This window comes from Terrapene carolina, unplaced genomic scaffold (assembly GCF_002925995.2).
Source record: "Terrapene carolina triunguis isolate 2854851 unplaced genomic scaffold, T_m_triunguis-2.0 Scaffold69, whole genome shotgun sequence".
Classification (NCBI taxonomy): domain Eukaryota; kingdom Metazoa; phylum Chordata; order Testudines; family Emydidae; genus Terrapene; species Terrapene triunguis.
Window position 1 is genome coordinate 53,740,006 of NW_020664420.1, and position 21,571 is coordinate 53,761,576.

Sequence of the window (21,571 nt, forward strand, 5' to 3'; positions counted from 1 at the left end):
GGCCAGAGATGACGCTGGGTTTAGCAGAGCTGTGTTGCAATCTACACCCCTTGCTTGTTGATGTAGAACATTGCTGTCATGTTGTCGGACATTACCTGAATATCACTCTATATCAGATCCCTTAGTCCTCATCCTCAAAAGAAACCTGCACAAGACCTTCAAAAGACAAGTCTGGGAAAAGACAGTTGCCTTTTTCCATAACTGGTGTTCTTCAAGATGTGCTGGTCATGTCCATTCCATGACCTGCCCTCCTTCCCCACGGCAAGAAGACACCCGCTGGCTGGGTGTCCATAAACTGAGTGTTGGGGGAGACGGTGGCGGCCCTTATACTGCGGCATGTGCGCGCCGCTCCTGGGGGCGCCAGAGCCGGTCCCCTATGAATACCACTGAGGGAAAAATTTCTGGCACCAGTGCATGTGGTGAGCACACACACCTAATATGGAATGGACATGAGCAACACATCTTGAAGAACACCAGTTATGGAAAAAGGTAACTGCTTGATATCTGCTAGCGCAAGTCTGTCTAACCCAGGCTTATAGGTTCGCTCCCAGCTGGAATGTAGGCATACCCAGAGACCAGCACTTGAAGAAGAAAGAAATGTTACTTACTTATACAGTGATTGGAGTTCTTTGAGATGTGTGGTTTCTATCTGTACTCCACTACTCACCCTCCTTCCCCTCTGCTTTGGATTGTAACATCCAATTTGCAGTAGAGAAGGAACTGGAGAGGTGGTCAGTCCACCCTACCCCTTACAGCCTCCGTTCAGAGTTTGAGGCGAAGAAGTGTGCAGGCATGGGCCAATGGACACTGCTAGCAAGAATCATCCAGTCTCAGGTGCATGGAATATATGCTCACCCACTGTTGAATACAGATAGGGTCCACACATCTTGGAGAACTCCAGTCACTGTAGAGGTAAATAACATTTCTTTAGACAATTTTTATCTGTTTAATATGTGCCATATTAATTTTGTATTGTTCTAGATTTTTAATCATGTCATGCAGTACCGAATCAAATGCCTTTTAGAAGTCCAAGTATATTACATCAACACAACTACTTTTATCAACCAAATTGATAATCTCCTTAAAAAAATCAAGTTAGTTTAACAAGGTCTCTTTTGCATAAACCCTTGTTGATTGACATTAATTTATCAAGTCCCATATCGGCTGCTTCATTACCTTGCCTGAGCTCAGTAACAGATTGACAGCCCTATAAGTATGTGAGTCATCCTGTTTATCCTTTTAAAATATTGACACAACTTTAGCTTTCTTTCAGTCTTCTGGATCTTCCCCCCGTGTTCCAAGGTTTATTGAAAATCAACATTAATGGTCCAACAAGGTCCTTAGCCAGCTCAGTTAAAACTCCTGGATGCAAGTTATCCAAACCTGCTGATTTTAAAAATATCCTAGGTTAGTAGCTGCTATTTAGTTGATTTGATATTGGAATGGAAAGAGTAGTGCTGTCGTCATCGTCATATGATATGACTACATTATCTGTTTTCCCCTCAATACAGAACAGAAATATTAATTGAACACTTCTGCATTTTTACATTATTATTGATAATTCTACCATTTCTAGCTAGTAATGAACCAGTACCATTGTTGGATTCTTTTTGTTCCTAGTATATTTAAAAACAGTCCTTATTGTCCTTAACTCTGCTGGCCATAGATTTTTTTCTTGTGTTCCTAGCATTAAGGTAATTTAAAGAATTTTCCTTTGTTTGCAAACCGCAGCCACTGGAAGCTGCGGGGGGCCGTGCCTGCGGACGGTCAATGTCAGCAAAATGTCTCATGGCTCACAATCAGATTACCCTGATGGGCCGCATGTGGCCCGCGAGCCGCAGGTTGCCCACCACTGATATAGTACTTTTGTTACCATGCAGTAAAATAGCTAAATTATAGTCAATTGCTTGATTACACTTACAGTTCATTATTGAGAATATTTAAGAGACCAACTGTCAAGTCTGATTCCCCCCTCTGGCACTTTGAGTGCAGAAGGTGGGGGCCCGCAAGGATTTTAAAAATTAATACTTGCCACTCCAGGCTTGTATTAAACGCCCATGGTTACAGCTTCTCTCTGACCTTGGATGGGTAGATGCTGCCACCACCCAAATGCAAACCCCTTGGGACCCAGGAATGTGCACTTGGAAATTCCTTCCTGTGGGGTACCCTCAAGCCCTTTCACCTCACCCCAGCCCTTGGGGAAGAGCTGAGAAAGAAGAAAAAGGAAATTAGCTGTTGCCCTCAGCTAATTAAACAACACATGCCCAAGCCTATTAGGACACCAAAAATCCAATCCTGTTTTTAAAAAAGGTACATTTTATTAAAAAGAGAAAAGAGAGAAAATACATCTGGAACTTAGGCTTTTGCTAGATTTTAAAAGAGCAATTCCAAAAATTAAGCACCCAAAATAGCTTTCTTGGGGGTTCAGCTTAAAGGTTACAAGCAAACAAAAGCATCTGGGGTAAGCACAGAGGAGTCCACAAGCCAATAAGAAATAAAAGAAATAACCTAATTGCATCTTTCTAAACATTCCTAATCTATTTACACATTTGGGGGTTCCAAATAAGTAGTTCTAGGTATGATCTGATGATCTATGGTCATACCTGGCTTAAAGCTTCTCATAGCATAACTGCTCCCTGTTCCTGTCTTTCCTGGAGAAAAACAACAGAGAGAAAGGGGAAGTTTTTTACCTAGGGGAGTTTTTTTACAGGTAAAGCAAGCAGAGAAGAGCCACCTAGAGGGACTTTATAGCTAACTGGCTGGCTGGGTGTCCATAAAAGGGACCTATGCCCCCCCCCCCTTCATTTATCACACCAACTAACTAAGCTTAGCCAAATTTATTATCTGAAGACAAAGCAGTACAATACAGAAAAGAAAGAGTTAATATGTTACCAGTCCTACAAAGCAGTTCTTACAGCATTCAGTTCACTTTACACAGAAGGTGTGCTCCTGAGATATGCATCTGAGACTATATATATGTATAGTAGACCAATTTTCAAGTTAGAGAGCACTGTCTATATCCCTCAAGACTAAAATTTACCAAAAAGCTTATTTTATTTTATTTTTCTGGTCCAATGGCGTACCTTTCTTCATCTCTGTTTTGGATATTACATTCGAAACCAGTTGCCCAGCTTGTATCAGGACAAAGAACAAACATATCTTACTTTTGACAGGTTTCCTATTTTCCAGTGGCATAGCTGACTTCAACTTTGCAGTGTTGTGGAATACTTGGCATGAGTGAATAGAATTATGGGAAGAACATACCAGTCAGTTAGTATAACTACCTAACATTCACATTTAATATAATGTATACAATATTATTTCCATGCACATAATACCAATTAATATGGTGTGTATGTTTATATAACATATGTGTGTTGGCTAAGAGTAGTAATTTTGAAATTTCACTGGGAGAGAAAAATGCAAGAAAAAGATTAGGAAGTTTATATTATAAATTCAAACTCATATATATGTTTCCTGCTATAACATAATTTTAAAATAAAATCTAAGCTAAGTTTGAATGCCTATGGGTTTTGTTTTGTTTTGTTTAAAGTTTTCACATCTTTATTATTCACATGTAGGTTACTTTATTAATATTTAGCAAAGTTAAAAGGACACTGCTAAGTAATATTTTATTCTTTTAAAAAAATTTCTGTTATGTTTGTATATTCTTCCTAAGTGCTGGAAAATAATTATTTCCCTTTCATATTTTATATGATTTTTATTATTATATTGGACTTACATGTTTTCCCTAAATCCTGCATTGTTATCTTAGGCAAATCTCCCATGGAAGGCCATAGGAATAAAGGATCAGGCCAGTAACGCTTTGTTTTGGGCATAAACCAACTAAATGTTTGGCTTCTGTGAATAGCTTTGTAAATAGGGGTTATTAGTTTTTTATCTCAGAACAGAAACAATGGTGGTACCCTGATAGCAACTCAATAGTTGGGGGTTGTCTTCCAAAATGGGGTTAAAATGGTGTGTAGAAAGGCTTTCAGTATGAAATTTCAGATTGATCTATAATTTATATAAAAATATGAAATGTTAAGATAAAGCCACCCAACAGTACATACCCTTTTCTCCCTCACCCTCAGGCCTCACTGTTACAATAGCTATCATGTACAGCAGAACACACATTATAACCTTAACCCTTCCCCCTTGGGGTTGCCGGTCTTCCAGCACTCCCTGGGCCAAACTATCTTTTTTTGTGTGAATTTGAATCAAATATGTTTGTGTGGGTGTGTGCGCACGTGTAGTAATAGAGGCAACGGGGCGATGGGTCATTTGTGGTGCCACCTTCAGTTATACCTCTTGGCTTGAAAAGATGCCACATGTACGAGCGGGGCGGGGGCAAACCTAGCACTGTCATAATTAATTATAGATTAATATATAATAGGATTATGAAAAAATATCAGTAGCAGAGTTGTGGATTTTAAAATAGATACTCTGGAGGAAGGTAGTTTTATGGCTAAAGCACAGGACTGGGAGTCTATAAATCAAGGTTCTGTTTCTGGCTCTGCCACCAACTTTATGTGTCCTAGGGCAAGTCACTTAGGTCTAGTTCTGTGAAATCCTGAGTGTTTCTTTTTAAAAGATTGAGTGCCCTCAATTCAAATTAATGTCAGTATTGCACAGAACTTTGCAGTATTGGCCTCTAAATTTGACTTCAGTTTTCTAATCTGTATAATGGGATAATATATACTGCTTTCACAAGAGGGTAGTGAGGCTAAATTTTAATAAATGCTTGTAAAGCGTTTAGTGATTCTTGGATGCTCTAGAAGTTCAAAGTATTATCTATTATATTTCAAATCCAGAGGCTATTTCTCACTAGATTTTACTGTCTTTAAGGTGAGCCAGAAAATAGTCTCAAATTAATAGAAATTGTTTTTTAAAGGGTTGTACTGCAGTACAATAACAAGTAGTTGCTTCGGCTCCTCAGTGACACTGTAAAGACTAAGGTTTCACATTAATATCAACTAATTATTCAATAGAACATAATATAATTCCATCAGATAAACAGGTTCTAATATTCTTTGAGGTACACAGAGATATGATTATCTTACAAGACTCAAAATTGCGATACTATTTCAAATTAATAATTTACAACTGTAAACAATCAGCACCTATTTGACATTAAATCTTCATTGATGGGAAACCGATTTTCCATCTTGTCTCGATTAAAAAAGGCTCTATTTGGATATATTTCTTCTAAAACATCTCACTAGACTTACCATCACTGTCTTTCTATGAAAATGTACTTTTGTTTCTGCAGAAACATTATATTAATATGGAATAACATGCTAGAAATTTGAAAGTGGTTATTTTACAAAAATTATATTCTTTAATATAAACTAATATAATTTGACTTAATTCTTTCCTCTAAAATAAAACACATTGAGGTAAATTTTGGTGGTTGTAGCTGGAACTGTTGTTCAGCTTTTGTTTATTGCTAATGTAAGTTGTCCACTTCAAGACTGATTCATGCACTGTGCTCAATATCCCTCAGCAGTTTTAAATCCCACTGAATTCAATGGGAGTTGAGAACACTCTACACGTCACAATGAGTGGGTTTTTAATTACCCATGATCCAGTTTGAATATTTAACTTTTAATGTTAATCAACAACAGTCCTAAGTAGAAAACACATCCTTAAAGGGAAACGAATAAAAAACCTCCCAAACGGGCTGAGTTTTAGGCCTGGTCTACACTAGGCTTTTATGTCAAATTTAGCGCCGTTATATCGAATTAACCCTGCACCCGTCCACACCAGGAAGCCATTTAGTTCGACATAGAGCTCTCTTTAAATCGATTTCTGTAATCCTCCCCAACGAGAGGAGTAGCGCTAAATTCGAAATGACCATATCGAATTAGGCTAGGTGTGGATGGAAATCGACGCTAATAGCTCCGGGAGCTATCCCACAGTGCACCACTCTGTTGACGCTCTGGACAGCAGTCCGAGCTCGGATGCTCTGACCAGCCACACCCCGGGAAAATTTGAATTCCTTTTCCTGTCTGGGCAGTTTGAATCGCAGTTTCTGTTTGGACACCGTGGCGAGCTCAGCAGCAGTGGCAACGATGCAGAGCTCTCCAGCAGAGATGGCCGTGCAATCCAATAGAAAGAAGGCCCCAGCATGGACGGATCGGGAAGTCTTGGATCTCATCGCTGTGTGGGGAGATGAGTCCGTGCTTTCCGAGCTGCGCTCCAAAAGACGGAATGCAAAGACCTATGAGAAGATCTCTAAAGCCATGGCAGAGAGAGGATACAGCCGGGATGCAACGCAGTGCCGCGTGAAAATCAAGGAGCTGAGACAAGGCTACCAGAAGACCAAAGAGGCAAACGGACGCTCTGGATCCCAGCCCCACACATCCCGTTTCTACGAGGCACTGCATTCCATCCTAGGTGCGGCCGCCACCACTACCCCACCCCTGACCGTGGACTCTGAGGATGGGATATTGTCCGCGGCCGGTTCCTCCGACATGTTAGCGGACGGGGAAGATGAAGAAGGAGATGAGGAGGACGAGGCAGTCGACAGCGCTGGCACCGCTGATTTCCCCGACAGCCAGGAGCTCTTCATCACCCTGACAGAGATCCCCTACCAACCGTCCCCCGCCGTTACCCCAGACACAGATTCAGGGGAAGGATCAAGCAGTAAGTGTTTTAAATATCTAAACATTTATTTACAACATAACTGGCATATTTAAAATATTAACAGTAGCTAAAGTGCTTTAAAACATGTAAACATTTATTTGCAACAAAACAGGAAGATTGAAAATATTAACAGTGGGTAAAGTGCTTCAAAACATGTAAACAGGAAAGTCAAACAAAAGGGGAATCAGTGCAAAGTGTATCATGATTAGTCTGTCTTTGGGCGCCTCAATATATAGTCCGAACCATTTTCAAAAAATTGCACAATGTCCGCTTCATGATTATAGTGCCCAAAACCCTGCAGTCATTTGTCCCTCCAAGGGCACCTAAGCCAAGAACTGGTCAATGTAACCGGGGATAGAGGCGACATCCTCCGGGGAGAACTCCTCATACACCTCCTGCAGGTGTTTTTCCAGCCTCATCAGCAGGTTCCTGGGCAGGGAGAGCTTATTAGGCCCCCCGTGGTAGGACACGTTTCCCTGCCACAACGCCAGCAGGTACTCCGGGATCATGGCCTTGCAGAGCAGTGCAGCAAATGGCCCCGGTTTCTGCAGGCTGTCCCGGAGCATCTTCTCCTTCTGGCTCTCCGAGACCTTCAGGAGGGTGATGTCTGGCATGACTCCCTGCTGTGAATTAGGTAGGGGAAAGTTAGTATTGGGACTGCTTGTCCGTCCCTTTACAGAACTGCAACCGCCGGTTTACAGCCACGCGGTTTACAGCCGCGAGGGGGTGGGACAGGGCCAGAGTTCATGCTTGCAGGATTGCTGCCAGCAGAGACTCGCATTGCTTTCTATGTGAAAGGAGGCCAGTGCCACTCTTAAAGTTTTAAGCGGCCACAAGTCTACGGCTTACCATGTTTGCCAGCTAGACAAAGTCCGGTGTCCAGCCCTGCTCCTCAGCTCGCCACAGGAAGACCGCAGGCACGGTAGGCGAGGGCCGAAAATTCGACCTTGTCCTCAGTGCGCGTGTGATAGGTGCTCTGCATGGTCTTGTTCACAGAGAAAGACTATGTTCTCTGTTCACAGATACATTGCTCTGTCTCAGGAATTCACTCCCTTTTTCCAATTCCCACAGCCACATCTGCCCAGAGGCTAGCGCACATTAGGAGGAGGAAGAAGAGGACACGGGAAGACATGTTTGCTGAACTAATGGGATGCTCCCGAGCACAGGCAGCCCAGCAGACACAGTGGAGGGAGAACTTGTCCCAAATGCACCGGGCAAACATGGAACGGGAGGAGAGGTGGCGACAGGAGGACCAGCAGGCGACTCAAACGCTGCTTGGACTAATGAGGGAGCAAACGGACACGCTCCGCCGCCTTGTGGATGTTCTGCAGGACCGGAGGCAGGAGAAGAGAGCCCCGCTGCAGTCTCTCTCTAACCGCCCTGCCCCGCCACCAAGTCCCATACCCCCCTCACCCAAAGTCCAAACACGGAGGGGCGGCAGGGGCCGTGAAAAATTTCACTCCACCCCTGCGGACTGCTCTACCACTAGAAGGCTCTCATTCCCCAAAATTTGAAAAGTCCTTTCCTACCCGCCTCACACAAGACCCCGTCCAAGTTTCACCCCCCCGTTCCATGTGCGGTTGTTAATAAAGAATACGTTTCTGTTCATTTCTGTTTCCATCCTCTTCTTTTGGAGGGGAGTCTGTCTGAAGGGGGGGGAAGGGGCTTGGTCATTGGACAGGACAGTCACCTTTAGCAGGGGGCAGGTGCAGCAGCAGGGCACATATACAGTGCAGTGACTAGTTATCCTGGTCAGTCTGGGAGGTGGTTTTCATGTTTTGTGTGGTGGGGGCGGTGGTGTTGCTCTGTGACTTGGTGGCGGGGGAGGGCAGTTACAGATCTTATGCAGCGGTCCTTACCCTGCATCACAGAGCCGCGCAGCAGGGGATCTGTAACCCTCCTCCCCCTGCAAGACAGTCACATAGCCGACACATACACGCAGTCCCGGCCAGGAGGGCTGGCAGGCTCCGTTGAAACAACCAGTCCACCACCGCGGAGCCTGTCATTCCTGGAGTTTAGAAGCATCATTTGCATCACAACCCTAAACCCGCCCCCCGCCACAGTCTGCGTCCCAGCTTTAAAACATTCCCGCGAAAACAGTAATAAAGACAACGGTGTCCATTAACAAAACAGAACAGATTTTATTTTTTGGGAAGGGGGTGAAGGGGGTATGTAATTGGAGAGGATAGTCAACGGCAACTGGGTAAAGAAACGGGGGCAAGTTCTGCCTCTGTGTCCACAAACTTAAAAGTCACTGGGTACCCTGCTCAGCCTTGAAACTGGCTTTCAAAGCCTCCCGGATGCACAGCGCGTCCCGCTGGGCTCTTCTAATCGCCCGGCTGTCTGGCTGGGCGTAATCAGCAGCCAGGCTATTTGCCTCAACCTCCCACCCCGCCATAAAGGTCTCCCCCTTGCTCTCACACAGATTGTGGAGCACACAGCAAGCTGCAATAACGATGGGGATATTGGTTTCGCTGAGATCACAGCGAGTGAGTAAGCTTCTCCATCTCCCCTTGAGACGGCCAAAAGCACACTCCACCACCATTCTGCACTTGCTCAGCCGGTAGTTGAAGAGTTCTTTTTCACTGTCCAGGGCGCCAGTAGAGGGCTTCATGAGCCAGGGCATTAGCGGGTAGGCTGGGTCCCCGAGGATGACTGTAGGCATCTCCACATCCCCAAGAGTTATTTTGTGGTCTGGGAAGTAAATACCTTCCTGCAGCCGTCTAAACAGACCAGAGTTCCTGAACACGCGAGCGTCATGAACCTTGCCCGGCCATCCGACGTAGATGTTTGTAAACCGTCCCCGATGGTCCACCAGTGCTTGCAGCACCATTGAAAAGTAGCCCTTTCTATTGATGGGACCTGGTGGCCCGGTCCCAGGATAGGGATGTGAGTCCCATCTATAGCCCCACCGCAGTTTGGGAATCCCATCGCGGCGAAGCCATCTATGATGGCCTGCGCGTTTCCCAGGGTCACTACCTTTGACAGCAGTACCTTGACGATTGCCTTGGCTACTTGCAGGACAACAACCCCCACGGTAGATTTGCCCACGCCAAAGTGGTTCGCGACTGACCGGTAGCTGTCCGGCGTTGCAAGCTTCCAGAGGGCTATGGCCACTCGCTTCTGGACAGTCAGGGCTGCTCGCATGCGGGTGTCCTTGCGCTTCAGGGCAGGGGACAGCAAGTCACAAAGTTCAAGGAAAGTACCCTTCCGCATGCGAAAGTTTCGCAGCCACTGGGATTCATCCCAGACCTGAAGCACTATGCGGTCCCACCAGTCCGTGCTTGTTTCCCGGGCCCAGAATCGCCGTTCAACAAAATCCACATGCCCCATTGCCACCGTGATGTCCTGGGCGCTGGGGCTCGTGGTTTCTGACAGCTCTGTGCTACTCTCCGACTTCAGGCCCTCACGGCGGTGCCGTAGCCTCCTCGCCTGATTTCTCTGCATCTGCCTCAGGGAAAGGTGTATGATAAGCTGCGAGGCGTTGAGAACGGCCACAACTGCAGCGATGGTCGCAGCGGGATCCATGATCGCAGTGCTGTGGCGTCCGCGCTGTCACTGATCAAAAAGTGCGCGAACTGATTTCCCGCCGGCGCTTTCAGGGAGGGAGGGAGGGCGGTAGTGACTGACGGATGACGACAGTTACCCAAAAGCACCCTCGCCACATTTTTTTACCCAGAAGGCATTGGGGGCTCGACCCAGAATTCCAATGGGCAGCGGGGACTGCGGGAACTGTGGGATAGCTGCCCACAATGCACTGCTTCCAATGTCGACGCTTTCCCTGGTAGTGTGGACTGACAAAGTCGAATTACTGTCCTTAGTGTAGACACACACGTTCGACTTTCTAATATCGATTGCACATATTCGATTTAACTAAAATCGAACTACTCTCGTAGTGTAGACATACCCTTAGTCTCACTGTGTCTGTCTATTGTATCCACATGTTGTGTCTTGTCTTTATATTTTAAGCTCTTTGAGGCAGTGAGTGTCTCTCTGTTACATGTTTGTACAGTGAGTAGCACAATGGGGCCCTGGCGTCTACGCACTACTGCAATACAAATAAATAATAATAATAATAACAGATTATTGAAAGAATTTCAAACAACCTGATAAGCAAGATTGTTGTTTTATTCTAAACTGTAATAAATAACAATCCTTGTTCAATGCTAGAGGCTGGGGACTTAAAACAGTACAGCAACAAGTTGCTAAGCATCCTTTGAGTTTGTAGTAATTAACATCAGATCCCAAAGATATATTAAAACTTGAATGCTATCTAAGTATATATTCTAGTAGACCAAACCTCTAAAGGGCTTTCCTATTTTGTGCATACCACCTGCACCACTTAGGTAGATGGTTGTTAACTCCCCCCTGAGTTAAATGAGTTATATTTCCATGCACAAAAGGAGACCCTTTAAAAAAAATAAAATAAAATATTTGGTCTCTTATGTGTCTGTGGCAATACAATTCTGTCAGACTGGTAGGAGGTCTTTTTGCTGTTATACCTTCCTGAATTCTGCCCATGCTACTCATAGAATTCAGTTCTTTACATTACTGTATAAGATTTATAAGTTAACTGTATGGTTCTTGGTTTAGTACTCGGCTTGTCTAAAGCAATCTTTTTTGGAAAATCAAATAAATATAAACAATCTGAAATCTCCAGGAATTTATCTCAACTAGTAAAAATAAAGATTACATGTCAAAATCTGATCTTAATTTAACTGGTGTAAATCCCCAAAGCTTCGTGGAAGGAAAGTAATACAATTTGAGATGTAAATTGAATGGAATTTGTATATATTGTACATTTTTGTAGAGGATTTGTAACACTACTTTTTTTACTGATCAATTAAAGCATTGAAAGAACTTTAAGCATTCATTGGGCTTATGCTGTTGACAAATCATAATGTTTAGAACGGCAAGAAAAATTTCTTAGACTTTATAAAACAAATTAAGTTTCTGTAAACATGTAATTTCCACTGAAGTCAAAGAGAATATGTAGAGGGCAGTAGCATTTATATTATTGATGGATTGATATTGCCAATGGTATCTTAAACCATAGTAACCTGTGCCAAAGGTTTGCACTCCCTAAGTGCTATAGTATTGGAATTAGCAGGGCAAGAACCACCATTAGAAAAGGTCTGGAGTCTCTAGGAAAGATAGCAGTGACCACAACAGCGTTCACAAGTTATCAGTCTTCTCTTTATTAAAAACCTTACTACATAGATATTCAATGCCAGAGTTATAGATACATAAACAAGGTGGAGCAACACCATAAGATGTCCAGCATCAGTGTTTTCATATTCACATCCACAAGGGTACCATAAAGATGGGTGACTCTCTCAATAGGTGGTCATCTGTGGAGGGTTTCCTGATGTATTCTTCCTCCCTATTCATGCTGGGGAACCCCTTTTATGCTGTGTTACACTCATACCTGTAACCTGTATGCATATGCATGATGGTCCCAACCCCTTTTCCCTTATTGGGACTTCTACACCCCATAAAATTTGGGGTGACCCACTTTTCGTACGCTATCCTCTTAGTTCCTCTTATTTTCATTAGCATTTTACATCATCAAGTCACCATGGTAATCTGTGATTATTGCAGAATTTTACAATCAGGCATCTTGCGGTATTGACAGGTGCATTGTGGCATATTTTCCCAAACATCACCTATTAGCACATGTTTTACACTAATCTTGTATGTCTACTGGTACAGGGTGACTCCTGGGTCACCTCCTCATGTCAATCCTTCTTAAGGCCTAATGAGGCTAAGCTAAAATCTTACAGTCTCAGTCTGCAGGTCTTGTATTACAACCTTACTTTACTTATATACCTAATATACATTAATCACTCATAAATACTTAGGCAACCTTATACCCCTACAATACTGTCCTACTTATACCTACAACTTAAATCTATCATCACATATTAATTACATATGAATTAGCCACAACAGATAACACAATTAAATTATTTTTATAAGGTGATTAGCTATTGGGCTAAATTTAGCTCAGTGTATGCTGATGGCTGAAATGTGGATGTAGGCAGAATAGAATACAGCGTATTCGTTTTCAAGTGGTTTGTAAAGAAAATTAGTTAAATATGATTGATGTGGCTTTAACATCCACTGGCATTATAGATGGATATTTTCCAGACTTCTTCTGTAGGTGTAAATATATAATTGACTGTAAGTCTCCTAGAAAATATAAACAAATGCTATCAGTTTAAATGTGAAAGTTTTTTATTTCTTGATGTCCGCAGTTGGAATAAGCACACTCTCCCTAATATTTTTAATATGTTCTGCTCAGCTAATTAAAGTTTAAATTTGGAGTTGGATACATCCATATCAAGTTATCTGCACTATTAGTTACATGTTGGTTGGTTGGTTTAACCACATTAAATAGTCATCATTTTTTAGTTTTGTCAGCTTAGCTGCTGCCAACAAAGATTTGTCAAAAGTTGGCAGGGTTTTCTTCTGTCTGTGTTTAAAATTCTTGTTTTTACAGTTGCGGCTGTGTTTTTGTTTTAAAGGTTGGAAGGCACTTACCCAAGCACCCTGCAGGCAGCCACCTCTCCATGAGTCCAGGATGTCAAGATAATTCACTGCTAAAAAGGGATGAACAAAACCATGAACTTCATACTCCTCCTCTGAATAGGAATTTCTCAGGATATAACCAAAAGGTAGACATGAATGGCTGACATTTCTTAAAAATTTAAGTTCTAAAAATGTGTGCTCTCATTTATTAGACAAGTATGGTGATGATCTTTCTGAAATAATCTCTTTGGCATACTGTCTAGACACAGAGGAGTTTAATTAAAAAAAATGTCCAGTATGAGTATTGTTTTAAATAGTTTACTTTCACATCAAGGCATCAGATATGGAGGTCATTAATCTATTTATCCCTGTGATGAAGAATCACACACTATTATTAATACAGCAAAACTTGGACTCAAAATTTATACTTTTTAGAAGTAATTTCTTCAGTGTCTGGTCTCAGATTTGCCCCTCCACTTCACAGAAACCTGTTTTTTGGGTGGCGAGGCTGAAATCCTCCTTGGCCTGAGCATATGACTGGAAGAACTGCAGTTTTTCTCCAGCTGACTATCTAACAAAAGAGGAACAGAGACTATTTTAAAAAGGGTTCTTTCCCATTGCCAGAACGAGAAGGCTTAGTGAGAGGAGAGGAGGCAGGAGGGATTCTGCCTTCCCTAAGGACTTAGCCCAAACCTGGAGACTCACAAAAGGAAGTTAGAGGTTCAGCAATGGTTTCAGGGCCTAGGGTGACCACCCACAAGAGGGACTTAGCAAGGTCTGTAATAATGATCATCTGATCTGACTCCCTGTATAACACAGGCAACAGAACATCACCTAGTAATTTCCTTATCACGCCCATAGCTGCTATAGAGTATTTTTTAGAAAGATGTCTAGTCTCAATTTAAAGTCTCACTGTGATGGAGAATCCCCATAGGATTACCATATTTCAAGTTCTCAAATAGAAGACACTGCCAGGGGAAATGGGAGGTAGAGGGAGAGGAAGGGTAGAGTTTCTATGGCAATACCATACCATGCCACCATTACTTCTGTGCTACTGCTGGCAGCGGTGCTGCCTTCAGAGCTGGGTGGCTGGAGCCAACTCTGAAGGCAGTGCTGCCACCAGCAAAGAGGACCAAAAAAGAGGTCATGTCCAGGAAAACCTGGACGTATGGTAACCCTAATCCTCCATATCCCTAGGTAAGTGATGATAATGGTTAGTTACCCTCACTGTTAAGCATTTGTGCCTTATTTGTAGTCTGAATTTGTCTAGCTTCAGCTCTCAAATCTTATTCTGCCTTTATCTGCTAAATTAGAGAGTCCTACTATCAGATATTTCTTCCCCATGTAGGTACATGCAGACTATGATCAAGTCACCTCCTGATGTTTTCTTGGATAAACTAAATAGCTTGAACTGCTTAAGTATCTCACCTAGAAATATTTTCCAGACCACAGATCGTTCTTGTAGCACTTTTCTGAACCCTTTTCAGTTTTTCAACATCCTTTTTGCAGTATGTACACCAGAACTGGACACAGTATTCAAGTAATGATCATGCTAAGGCCATAGATAGAGGTAATACAACATCCCTGTTCCTACTTGATATTCACCTGCTTATACATTCAAGGATTACATTAGCCCTATTAGCTACTGGGAACTCATGATCAAGTAGGTTTCCTTCCATGACCTTTAAGTCTTTCTCATTGTCATTGCATTGCGGGACACATTTTGTGTGACCCACATTCTTTGTTTTTAGATATGACTTTCCATTTGGCTGTGTTAAAATGAATGTTTTGTTCACAAGAGCCCACTTTCTTAAGTGATGCAGGTCATTCTATATAACTGTCCTGTACCCATCATTATTTACCATTCCACCAATTTTTCTTAGCTTAGTTGCTTCTCCCTTCTTCTCATCACAAATAATCCCCACACCCTTCCTCCTCAGAACTATTGCCCTTTGTCTTGCCTCATGTTTGCCTTAATTAGACTATAATTTTTTGGGGGCATGAATGTTTGCTCTGTTTTGTAAAAGCTATGTAAATTAATGATATAATTTTAAGTTAAGTTTAATGGTTTTTAAACTAGAATAGTAATAAACAAGCTTTCTCAGTTAACCACTCTGACCTTTGCAATTCTCTCCCCTTGGAAATCCTTAGAGCCTAGGTCTAGCAATCTTCAGGGCATAATGCAATATGCATTTATCTTGTTTCTCTTGTGTTTTAATTTTTGTTTTAATCTCTACATTGGAACTGCCTAGTTGCCCTGGCAACAAGTGCTGTGGAAATGAGCATAGTTTCCAGTTTGATTCTATGTATCAATATTAATATTATTATTTTAAGCATAAAAGCCAAGATAGTTAAGATTTTATTTCACATGTCCTACCTGGCACCTAAGTTTTTAAAAAATGTTTGTGGCTCATTGGGTCAAGATTTAAAAGAAGTGTACAAAGTACCTGCAAAACTCCATGCTTGTACATGCAGACTAACTAACTTGTTTGAATAGTTATGCACTTTACTATCCTTCTGCCTGTTTGCATGCATATATGCAGGTTTTTGTGAGTAATGCATATTATGAAAATTTAGCCCCATTTGTTTTTAAATAATGCCGTCCAGTAATTTGAAATGATTGGTTCTTAGGGGAAATGCAGATTTGAAAACAACAAATAAATATTTTTGGATGAAAATAATTTCAAATGCAAATATTATTATTATAATCCTCCCCCAACCCTGGTTTTAAGGCAAAGAATGTCAGATTTCAATAATCTAAAATGGTCTTTTGTTAGTTACAATTATTTAATCTAAAATACTGCATCAGTTGGATGTTTATATTTCTTATATGGTGGCTATTACTTGTAAAACTTATAGTTAAATATTAAATAATAATAAAATGTTTCTGTATATTTTAAAGATCAAATTTTATATTTGATGTATTATTTGTATTTATAAACTCTTTTTGTTTTGGTTCCAGAAACTTCAGGAGGAAAATACTAAATTAAAGCATGAACTAGAAGATTTAAGGTATCAATATTCAATAGTTTATGGCTAGTAGTAAATGGCTACAAGAAGGAGCTCACATTCCTATTTGGGGGTGAGGGAAAAAAAAAGAAGAGAGAGAACAAGAAAGCAATTTACAACTGAAACTCCCCTCCCCCTGCTTTTCTGTCTCTAAAGAAAGCACCAGTGCCATTTACATGTTAACTAATAACTTCTATAAGGTAAAGTTTTATATTTATTTATTTATTTATTTATATATATATATATATAACTTTGTGTGTGTGTATATAATATGTATTTCAGAGTCAGTTACATTATTGATTCTGATTTAATCTCTCTTCCAAGTGTTTTAAAATTCTAGCAGGGGACATTAACACTGATATAAATGCAGAATTAAAGATTAGCGTGTAGTCACTGTGCATGCTCATTTCAGAGAAAAACAGAGTTGTAACTTCAAAACCACATGTGCTATTTCAGATAAAATGAGAGTATGTATCTGAAGAACTGCTTGTGCTTGCTTGCCAGTTAAAGGGACAGGAGGATGCCTCATAAGAGCTGATTCCTAATTAGAGCTGGTTGGAAAATTTTCTCAATTTTTTTACTAGAAAATTGCATTTCAATTAAACTGATTTTTTTTTTTGCAGAATTTTATTGATTTTAATGAAATTTCCCATGAAAACAAGTATTTCCACAATGAAAAATATTTCATTGTAGAAAATTTTGTTTAAGAAAAAATTCAAATGTGTTTCAAAATGAAATGTTTCTTTAGAAATGTTTTTTCACTTTTATATTTTTATGTATTTATATTTTTACATTATTTCATAACATGTTAGTACATAAAAGGGCATTGTATTTCCAGTTAGATTTCATTCAGGTCTCTATCCTGGCCTATTTGATCTTTTTTTTTTTTTTTTTTTTTTTGCAGAGGGTGGGATAGGCGAGGGCTCCGTCCCAAAGAAAGAAACATGGTCAGCCCTCAACAGAAGAATGGCCACTCACTCTCTCTCTTTCTCTCTCTCTCTCTCTCACCTAAACCATGGGACAAATAATGAAAAAAACAGTAACAGGAGTGAGATCACAGGTTCAAAAAAGGGATACAGAAGGAGAGACACTGAGCAGATAACCCTTAACAGTGCCGACTGCTACAAAAAAGAATCAAGGGTGTCAGGGGACATTGCCCAGGGAATTCAGTCCAGACCTCTGTCTCAGTTTGATTGGTGGATACGTGCATTATAAGGGAGTAATAATATGGGCCATACAGTTTCATGTCAGGGGCACAGCAGCCCAAACCATGAACATTCATTCACCCTTTACCTTACATTTACTGACTGTATGTGCAGTTTTGCAAATTGAGGCTGAAAGTGTGATTTGTGCTTCAGAATAATTTCTAGAATTACATCAAAATGTTTTAAAGGTCATCTTGTGGGATTTTTTATTATACTTGGCTTCATAATATGTAGTGCAATATTTTGTTTCCTAGAAGTCTGTATGAACAGCTTATAGAAGAAGGGAAGAGTGAATGTTTTGATGAAAGACGTGTCAGTCTTTTGAAGGCACAAGTAATGCAGCTGGAGAGGCAGGTAATAATGTGACACATAGGAAATGAGAACTGTTTGTATTTCAAATAATTTTTTTTTCTTCTGAAACTGTTTGCTCAAATGTGGAAATAGCATTTTTGTTCAAAGGCAGGTGTACAATAGTAGATCCTCAGCATTGTGGTCCACACTTCTAGCACAAGGCTGGAAAGAACTCCATGATTATAGACTTGTAGTATGCAGTGTAGTTGTAGCTGTGTCGGTCCCACGATATTAGAGAGACAAGGTGAGTGAGGCACTATCTTCTTTTGGACCAACTTCTGTTAGTGAGAGAGACAAGCTTTCAAATGTGGCTTGAAATCTTGTCTCTCACCAATAGAAGTTGGTCCTGTAAAAATATTACCTCACCCACCTTGACTCTCTCTAGATTTATAGGAAGGACAGTTCTTCCTTCATACCCAGCAGCAATCCATTAACACTAAGGAGGTATAGTGTTGCCTGTCTATTATCTGGCTGTTCTTTTTTCACTGGTAATAGCAGAGTTCCCACTGACTACTGCTGCTCTACCATTCAGAAAAAGCTGTTTGATGCTGATAAATTTGGAATTTTCCTGAGATTTTTCTTAGGATTTCAATTAATCTGTAAAACCCCCAAGAAAATGTAGTTCTGTAGGCCTCCAAAATATTGAACAAAAGTTTTATAAGTAAAGTAGTCCCAATTTCTAATTAGATATACATATATAGTTTGCAGTGTTGTAGCCATGTTGGTTCCAGGATATTAGTAAGACAAGTTGTGTGAGGTCAGATTTTTTTATTGGACCAACTTCTGTTGGTGAAAGAGACAAGCTTTCGAGCTACACAGAGCTGAAGAATAAAATCTTTTATTTTTGTCACTAAAATAAGCCAGATATACTAAACATATAACATATTGAACAAGAAGATGCCATTTTTACTTAATATTTCAGAGTGGAACATGCTTTAAGAAGTTGAATGTTGAGCTCAAGCTATCTGACAGCTACTTTCTACACCTTATATAAATGTGAAAAGTTTTAAAGCCCTTTCAATATGTCTTCACCAAGAGAAAAGGAATTGAGAGCTTAAGGCTATGAAGCTGTATTTGTAACATACATAAAAGGGCCTTGTAAGTGGATGAGAAGGATAATTGAACAGTGAGATGGAAATTTTTAGCATGATGCACAGGGATTTAGATGCATTAACATTAATGGCACCTGATGTCTAAATTCTATCACTGAAAATTTACTCCTTGGCATTTCAGTTACCTACCAAGTCCTAGTTGAGTATGTATGAGAACCAAGAATAGCTACAAACAGTGATATTTATGTTGAATTTTTGTATATGGCAATTCATGTTCTGTATAGGTTCTTACACCATGTTCATCATTCTAGCATCTGAGAGCCTTCCAGTAGTGCATTGAGCAGCATGACTAATATTTTTCTGTGTTTATACAGCACTTAGCACAATGGAGTCCTGGTCCCCCTCTTAGTCAGTGCTGTAATACAAATAATGAATAATAATATCTGTCACAAATTTGTTCTCTCATCTGATTCCCAAGGGAAGAAGTTTATGCAGTGTTTTGTTTTGGAATTTACACACGTGCGTGCACACAGGTGCGCATACACACACGCACACATTGGCTATATGTTTATCTTACAGATTGCAAGGTCCTAGACATGCACCTTTCACTTAGAGCAGAAAGTGGTGAGGTTTTGGTTCCTGGGGGAATTCATTCCAGTCTTGGGCCAACTCCCGAGAAAATCTCTGTCTCATACACCGATGATTCTGGTCCGTATTGTAGGAAGTTTTATTCTGAATTACTTTCCTAGCATTTTGATATGGTCAGATTTTGTATTTTTATTAAAATTTATTACGTTGTGGAGGGCTTGCACCTGGAACCCACACAGTAACACTGAACATGAAAAGTGTGGCATAGGGGCGTCTGCCCTGTATATTGCAGTGGTGGATTCTGCCACAACTTCAGAAAAGTCCACTTGAAAGGGAGTGTTGGGAATGGATGAGGAACAGCCACTGAACCTACAGTCTCCTCTAGGTGGCACTGCTGGGGAAGCTGTAATTCACAGTCATTCATAATGACAAAGAATAGTCCTGGCGTGAGGGGAAGAGAGACAGACAAACCTGGTGGTTAGGGCACTTACCTAGAATGTAGGAGACCAGAGTTCAAGTTCCTGCTTGAAGTGATTATCAATTTCTTTTTTATAAAAAATGGTTACAGTTTCAGCTGGAGAAATTGAAGGAAACCTGCTCCAGAATATCCCATAGGCTAGGACACTCTCCTAAAATGCGGGAGACCCAAGTTCAAACCTTTTTTTCCATATCAGGAAAAGGGGGAACTTGAACCTGGATCTCCGTCATTCTTGGTGAGTGCCCTAATCACTGGGTTAAAGATTATAAGGGGGGAGCATGCACACCAACGCTGCTTGGTATCTTAGTCCCACCCCCTGAAAAATTTGGGGTCCGAAACAAGTCAGCGAATTCAAGTCAAATTCATAAATTGTTTTGGGTTGATCAAAACTGCATTTTTTGGCAAATAAGGTATTAGGCCAAAATATTTTTGGCCGGTTCTGGTTGTAGGTGGGATGAAGATGCCAGATGTTTTAAAAACTGAACTAAAACAAAAATTTGAGTTAGAGAATTTGATGGCCACTGACTGGTGGAATGGATGGGTGAGAGGGGGACAGGGATTTTCTCTAAAATACACTGATTATCTATAATTTTTAGGAAGATTCATGGTGACAGACTTATAAACCAGTGATCAATTTGCCTTTTTAAAGGTTGTTTGCAATAAACAAAACTAACTACTTAAAAATAAAAAGCTGCTTAAAGCATTCGTATTACTTTTTCTGTACTTTGTTATACTTGTTCATGTACTATATTCTCATGATAACTGAGCTCTCTATTTTATTAGATGAGATACAACTACTGAATGAATGAATGAAAAGCATAAAAATAAAATAGTTCTTGAGGGGGGAAATGACAGATTATAAGGATAATAAGGAGCAAGATAATAAGTAACATCTGACCAGAATGCTTCATAAAATGTATTTGCAGAAGAAAAAATAAATACTCTCCATATGCATTTAGAAATAATTTTATGAATTATTTTCCAATAGGTGGTCCTACTTACAGAAGGATTAAGTTCTCGAGCAGTCCTTATGCTGGAGTTAAAGAATTCTTTAGAGTCTCTGACTGAGAAACTCAGGTAAGGAAACAGAGCAAACATTTGTATGTTTTGCCATTTTCTTTGACGAAATTTGCCCTAATGCTGAGGTCCTACACCAGGCCCTGGGTGGACACTGTAAGTCCAATGTTAAGGGCTTTAAATATGCCATAGGGGCTTGTGCGGGCCCTCTATGCAGGTGTAAATGTCACCTTTTACTTTTACTAATATGTGCGCCGTGGATTTATGCCCTAGGTAAATTAGAATAGTGGAAATTATCTGTCTGAATTTTGAAGATTAAACTTTATTTTCCATAGCATTTGCTATCCCCATTTGCTTTTTATCCTACAAGAATTTGTTATAGAAAAAATAGAATGGTCTTGGGCCCAAAACAGAGTCCTTTGGGATCTCACTTGATTCTTCTTCTGAACTTGACAACTAATCAGTAGTTGCACTTATTTTAAAAAAATATTTTCTGTGTAGTCCGTTGCATATTCATCTTATGCTCAATCTGCATTTCACTAACTATGGGGAGGGGCTGTGGAACAATATTCAATGCCTTACTCAAGTCGAAGTAAGTTGACTTACTGAGTCAAATTTTTAGAATGTGGTCTCTCCTTTACTACATGCAGCTTTTTGTAGATGGTGTCTTTCACATATGTGTTTGCATGGTA

At 40.6% G+C, this 21,571-nt stretch overlaps 1 protein-coding gene across 1 annotated transcript in view; it reads left to right on the forward strand.

Annotated features, from left to right (window-relative positions):
- Nucleotides 1-21,571, forward strand: part of LOC112104321 — a 97,822-nt gene that overhangs the window by 34,057 nt on the left and 42,194 nt on the right. The window contains exons 2-5 of the mRNA XM_029910926.1: nucleotides 13,176-13,325; nucleotides 16,142-16,191; nucleotides 17,648-17,747; nucleotides 20,851-20,939. Coding sequence (XP_029766786.1) covers nucleotides 13,221-13,325; nucleotides 16,142-16,191; nucleotides 17,648-17,747; nucleotides 20,851-20,939 — 344 coding nt within the window. The 5' untranslated portion in view covers nucleotides 13,176-13,220. The remainder of the gene's footprint in view (nucleotides 1-13,175; nucleotides 13,326-16,141; nucleotides 16,192-17,647; nucleotides 17,748-20,850; nucleotides 20,940-21,571) is intronic.